The sequence below is a fragment of the Aotus nancymaae genome, unplaced genomic scaffold, assembly GCF_030222135.1.
Source record: "Aotus nancymaae isolate 86718 unplaced genomic scaffold, 86718_ANA_hifiasm-v0.15.2.pri h1tg000036l, whole genome shotgun sequence".
In the NCBI taxonomy this organism is placed as follows: domain Eukaryota; kingdom Metazoa; phylum Chordata; class Mammalia; order Primates; family Aotidae; genus Aotus; species Aotus nancymaae.
Window position 1 is genome coordinate 11428710 of NW_026988450.1, and position 6000 is coordinate 11434709.

At 43.2% G+C, this 6000-nt stretch overlaps 1 protein-coding gene across 2 annotated transcripts in view; it reads right to left on the reverse strand.

The window, feature by feature from the left end:
- The window catches only part of CA8 (carbonic anhydrase 8), a 94092-nt gene extending 89114 nt beyond the window's left edge, over positions 1 to 4978 (reverse strand). For both annotated transcript variants that reach the window (XM_012463735.3, XM_064384222.1), the window contains exons 1-2: positions 4851 to 4978; positions 3492 to 3683 (exon numbers count right to left, since the gene is read on the reverse strand). In XM_012463735.3, the coding sequence (XP_012319158.1) occupies positions 3492 to 3683; positions 4851 to 4950 (292 nt within the window). In that variant the 5' untranslated portion in view covers positions 4951 to 4978. The remainder of the gene's footprint in view (positions 1 to 3491; positions 3684 to 4850) is intronic.
- Between the last annotated feature and the right edge of the window lie 1022 nt (positions 4979 to 6000).

Consider the following 6000-nt stretch of genomic DNA (forward strand, 5'->3'; position numbering starts at 1 on the left):
AGAGAACACTGAAAAAGGTTCCAGAAGGGAAAAAAGAGAAAAGACACATAGAGGGGGTTGAGAAGGGGCACTAGATCTTTCAACTGCAACAGTGGAAGCTGGAAGCAATACAGTCATGATGTCAAACATCAAACGATGTCAAGAATACTTCCAACCCAGACTGCTACTCCAGGCTAACTTCAATCAAGTGTAAAGTATAATAAAAACACTTATAGACACACAGGCATCAAAGCATGTAGCCCTCACTTGTCGCTTTTCAAGTTCTTGGAAGATTAACTGTAGAAGTGAATAAACCAAGAAATTCCCTGAGATGAGGGAGCAACTCCAAAAAAGAGCATGACATGGCATCCAGGAAACAATCCAATCCAACAGAAGAGACAAACACGGAGACTTCCCAGGCGTGAGGTCCAAGGAGCTGCAGGAGGAGGCTGTAAGGAGGACTGGGGAGCAGAAAGGAAGAGCACCCTTCACAGGGAAAAAGAAAGGATGAGGAGGAACGAGGGAGGGAAGGAGGACGACCTGTTGCACGTGAATGTCCTAAGAGAAGATCCGTCATATGTCAGTGAGTTTGGAAACGAAATTAGTGACAGATAAACAAAACAAAAAATTCAATTAATAAAATGCATTCACTCCAGGAAAATACAAAACATTGTTTAATAAGTGAGACAAAATATAATCTCAGCTGGAGACAATAGTTGTAGTTGTAATAATAAAAATGCTGAGTATTAATTTAAATAGAAATTAAATTAAGTGGACTCCAGGGAAATGAGGCATAAGAAATTACTTAATGGATAGAATGTACACTATTTGGGCGACAGTTACGCTAAAAGCCCAGACTCCACCACTATGCAATATATCCAAGTAACAAAACTGCACTGGCACACCCTAAATCTATACAGATTTTAAAAATTAATTTAAGTATACAGCGATAATAAGAGAGTGAAATCATAAGAAAGACAGGAGTAAGAAAACTGGCCTTGGCTGGGCGCTGTGGCTCATGCCTGTAATCCTAGCACTTTGGGAAGCCGAGGCAGATGGATCACCTAAGGTCAGGAGTTCGAGACCAGCCTGACCAACATGGTGAAACCCCACCGCTACCAAAAATACAAACACTAGCTGGGAGAGGTGGTAGGCGCCTGTAATCCCAGACACTCAAGAGACTGAGGCATGAGAATTTCTTGAACCCAGAAGGCAGAGATTGCAGTGAGCTGAGATGGCACCACTGTACTTCAGCCTGGATGACGGGTGATACACTGTCTCAAAGAAAAAAAAAAGGAAAACTGGCCTCATCTTTTATAGTAGAGGGTTCATACATAGCTTACATATCAAAGCATAAAAGCATTATTATAGTCTTACATTCTTGGAGATGACCACAGGAGAAACAGGAAGTTTCAAAGTACTTGTCACTAGGGAACAGCAGCCATAGGTGGGCAAGAGTAGGGTATAACCAGAGACAGAAAGAGTACTATTCAGTTATTTTAATTATGTTCATATTCCACTTCCATAAAGATAAAACCTTATTTAAATAAACAAATGACAGGGTATTTAGAGCTTACAAACTATTCCTCTGAGGAGCTTAAATATCCTTAGGGAAAAAACAACTACTCAAGACATGGTATTTTGGTTACTTGAGTTTGCAGAAATATTGGAAGGGAAGGAACAATAAAGAGGAAATTATTACAATGATAGAGAAGAGAAGGGGTATCTGAAGAAGGAAGGTCACCAGGGAGGCAGGAAGAAAAGGCTCTGGATCATGTGTACCCAAATCAGGCCTAGACAGAAATGCAGACAGTTCTTCAGTGGGCAGGAGTGGAAGGAGGAGGAAAAGAAAAGCACAAAATGCTAGTTGAGGAAGAAACACAGTTCATGGTGAGAGGGCCCAGATGTTGGTCCATGGTCTCTGTTTTAGAGTGAGGCAGAAGATGAAAGAAAATTGTGTTTGAGAAGGCAGTGGAAGAAAATGATAAATTCAATATGATGAAGTAAATCTGATCTCAGAGTAGGAGTGGGCACACACGGACGCAGTGGAATGTATGTACTCAGTCATTCCTCTCTCCTCCCACAACCCTTTGTAACACTTGCCACATCATGTGTACACCAGAACTTTAAAGAACTGGGTTTCCACTAGACTATGAATCCTCAAGAACTGCCTTATCCATTTGTATGCAACCAACACTCATCATAGCACCTGATACGAAATGTATTTTTGTTGTGTGGATATATAAATATTTATTTCTGGAAGTTCAAAGGCATCTCAACATATCAAAATACGTGTATTTCTTTAAATTGCTTTTTATATGCCAGAACAGTCAGTATTCAATAATTTTACAAACTCCTTTAAAAAATAATACATAATGACCCATCAAAGCTAAACCCACATCCCCCAAAAAATTGTAATTCAAGTTGAAATTTACATCTTAAACTAAGCCTAAGTACATATAAACCTAGAAACTCTTCTGGGCAATGCTCAAATGTTGACTAAACTCAGAACAGCGAGGAAGACTATGTGAATCTATGACTATCTCATGGATTCTAAATTAAAGCTTAGAAACATTTACAATGAATAAAATAAGTCCATAGTTGGAAATCAATCACTGCCTTGCTTAATAATAAAACTAAAGATTTTATAGTGTGAAATATCAGCTTTATCGATTTAGAATTAATTTTTGAGCACAGTCTCTATTTATCAAGTATGTCCTAATATTTCTACATACTTTAATTTTTCCCAAAAGATGGTTGTTATTCACCATGAAATGCATGCTATTAATGTTACTTTTTTAAAAAAATCTGATTTCCTCTTTCCTACAAGAAAGTCAAAAACTGATTTCCTTGGTAATTACTTAACACCTTTTCCAGAGAACATTTCAGATCCATCTCAAATAAGTTTGCAAGGGGTAGGGGAGGTTTCACAGGATGGAACTTAAATAAATGAATAAATAAATAAATAAAGAGGTTTGTTCACCATTTAAATCTCTGGCTGAGTTTAGAGGGTGCTTTTTATTGTTATCAGTTAAAATTATTTTGGGCATATTAATACAGTAGAGAAAATTCACCTGAGAAGTCTACCTGGAATGCCATGTCAATAAATTCTATTCTTTGGTTTCACAAAGTAGCAAGACAGAGAATTACGATAAGCTTAAATTTAGATAAGTGATTTAAGCTAATCAACAATTTTGGACAAAATTTGGATCCGTGCACCTGCATGTACCTGTCCTCTTATTTCACAAGGTATAAGACGATCAAACTAAGGTTGTTCCAGTAGCATCATAAGAAGCAACAACCAACTGATAATCTTCATCATTTCACACTTTTATTCTTTCAAAATTGTTTCAGAAGGTAATTCCCAAAAATGCTTTATATTATAGTTTAAAGGTATACTGAAAATAGAGACACGTCAGTTGCACCTTTTAAATTATATTAGTTAAATCATATTTCAATAACTCTATGCTGACTTCTAGTTTAAAAGAGCACATACACGTTTTCTAAGATACCTGATTTTGACTTCAGGATAACCTGAATGGTATGTCCATCGTTGGTGACTTCACAGTCTCGGCAGACCACATAATTTGGGGAGAGGCGGACATCCAGCAGTGAGGGGTCATACCTAGCCTCTCTCGAGTTTAGGTTAATAGGGGACTGGTACTCTCCATTAGCATCAGGAAACACCAGACCCCACTCAACACCTAAGGACAAAATGAAATAAATTAAAAACAGGTTAAAAAATAAGCTACAGTAAAATTTAACATGTAAAAACTAGTTTAAACACTAATGCTCCTTGACATTATGAAGAGAGTGATACCATCACTATAGAGATGAAATACGGTAAATCTGTGTGTTTTTGCATTCATTATTTGAATGATCTGATATTATCAAATACCACATACAAAATCCCGGACTAACAAAATATTATATTTGTATTTGTCAACAAAGACATAATAATTTATGACTCTAGGAAATCTGGGTCATCTTTAAGTGATTAGAAAAAAGAATACCAGAACAATTTCCTCTGCTCATTAGTTCAATTACCTTCAGCATTTGGGAAATAGCTGTAACTTTCAACATATTTAGTTACAGCTAAAAACCCTAACTCTCATGCTAGTGAATAAACGCCCTTATCAGAAACCCAAGTGCAGTATTTTAAAGTGTGCATATGTATACACCTACACACATACATATTCACATACTCTTTCCAAATCTTTTATAATTAATAGTATATATTCTATATTGGTTTCAACATATGTAGTAAACATCAGCACCAATGGTTGGCTCTGATAGGAGCCCTAGGTCTTCAGGAATACATTTAGGAATCTCAAGTTTTTCAGAAAGTCAGCCGCTTCTCGCCAAACCCAATGATTGAGTCTGAAATTTAGGACGTGTTTTAGAAAGACTTGAGCATTGCTAGAAGGCTTCACGAAAAGACCAGAGGCAGAAACACTTTGTCCCCAAAGTCTTCAAGCCAAAAACGAATTGTTACACTGTCTTCCTCAAGTGTTGAGTAAAAGGTCCCGCTGCTCTTCTTGGCTACAGAAGACAAAAGGTACAGCCACAGCTTGGAGGCTTGCCCGCCCTGCGGACCGCAGCAGGTGCGAACGCCAGCCCCGCGGAGGGCTCCCGGGAGCGAGCGCAGGCGGCGGGAGAACGCAGGCGGCGAGCGCGGCGAGCACGCCTCCCCGAAGGGCCTCCCGCCTCGAAACGCGCCAGGGGAGTGGAAAAGTGGCGGAGACCCCCGTGGGAAAGAGAGGACGTGCGGGTCGTCGGAGCGCGTGGCAGCGGCAGGACGCGAGTCCCACGCTCGGCGAGACGCTGCCACCGCCCCGGGACCCCGGACACCCTGACTCGCGGCCGCTTACCTTCCTCGTAGCCCCACTCCACACCCTCCTCTTCTTCCTCCTCATCGTCTTCCTTCTCGGGGAAGGCGACGGTATCTTCGATGAAGCTCAGGTCCGCCATGGGAAGGCCGCGGGGCCCCTCGGCGCTCTCGGCGGCGGTCCTGTGCCTCCGCGGGGCGCGGGGCTGGAGCGGGAGCGGAGCGCGCGTGGGGGAGTGTGAGCGCGCGTGAGCGGCAGTGCGGGTGCGAGCGCGCGTGCGGGTGTGAACCGCAGTGTGAGTGCGAGCCGCCGTGCGTTCGGGCCGAGTGTTGCGGAGGCCCGCGCGGGGAGCGCGTCCGGAGGCCCCGGCGGAGCGAGGGAGCGGCGGTGGTTCGGGGAGCGAGCGCCTGGCGAATTTAAAACCCGGCCGGGGCGTGTCTGGCACGCGAGGATCCGCCCCCTTCTCCGCGGCCGCTGGGGCCAGGGGAGCCGACAGCTAGAACGGGGCGACCGGTCCCAAGTCACGGAAACAGTCGACGCATCCCCGCCCGCCCTTCCCGCGGGGTCGCCCCGGCGCCGGCGACTCCTGCTGGGCCTCCCGCGCCTTCCTCCCAGAAGCCCGCAAGTCTCCCAAGGTCAGCCCCCGGGACCCCTGTGTGCCTGGCCTAGGCCAGGGGCTGCTCCCCTATTTATTTTCATCCGTACTCCAGGAAATACCAACAAGAAGGGGCTCCTGGAGGAGATGGACTGCCATGGGTAGGAGAAAGAAGAAGGCTGGGAGACCCCGTAACACAATAAAAAGAGGCTCTCCAGCCGAATCTGCTTAGTATCTTCTGAGTAGTTACTTTTTAAATTGTCAGTTCAGCACAGTGGAAACGAGTATGGAAATTTTTCCAAGAAACTTATAATTAATTCCTAAAAACGTTTAAGGAAAAATAAAAGAGTTGTAATCTAGTGAAGTAGATGTGATTTAGGGAATTTTTTTTTTCAGAAAATAATATTATTTCAAAGGCAGGGCTAACAGAAGGCAGTAGACAGAGCGTGTTCAGTGTTAGTTTCAGAGTCTGGGGCGCTGCTGCAGGCTCACCTGGCTGTGTACACAGCTCCGAGTCACCTAGTGAAATCGTGTAAACAATGAAGTGCACACATTGCATAACAAACAGGAACTCTTCTGATCCAAAGAGGTGGCATT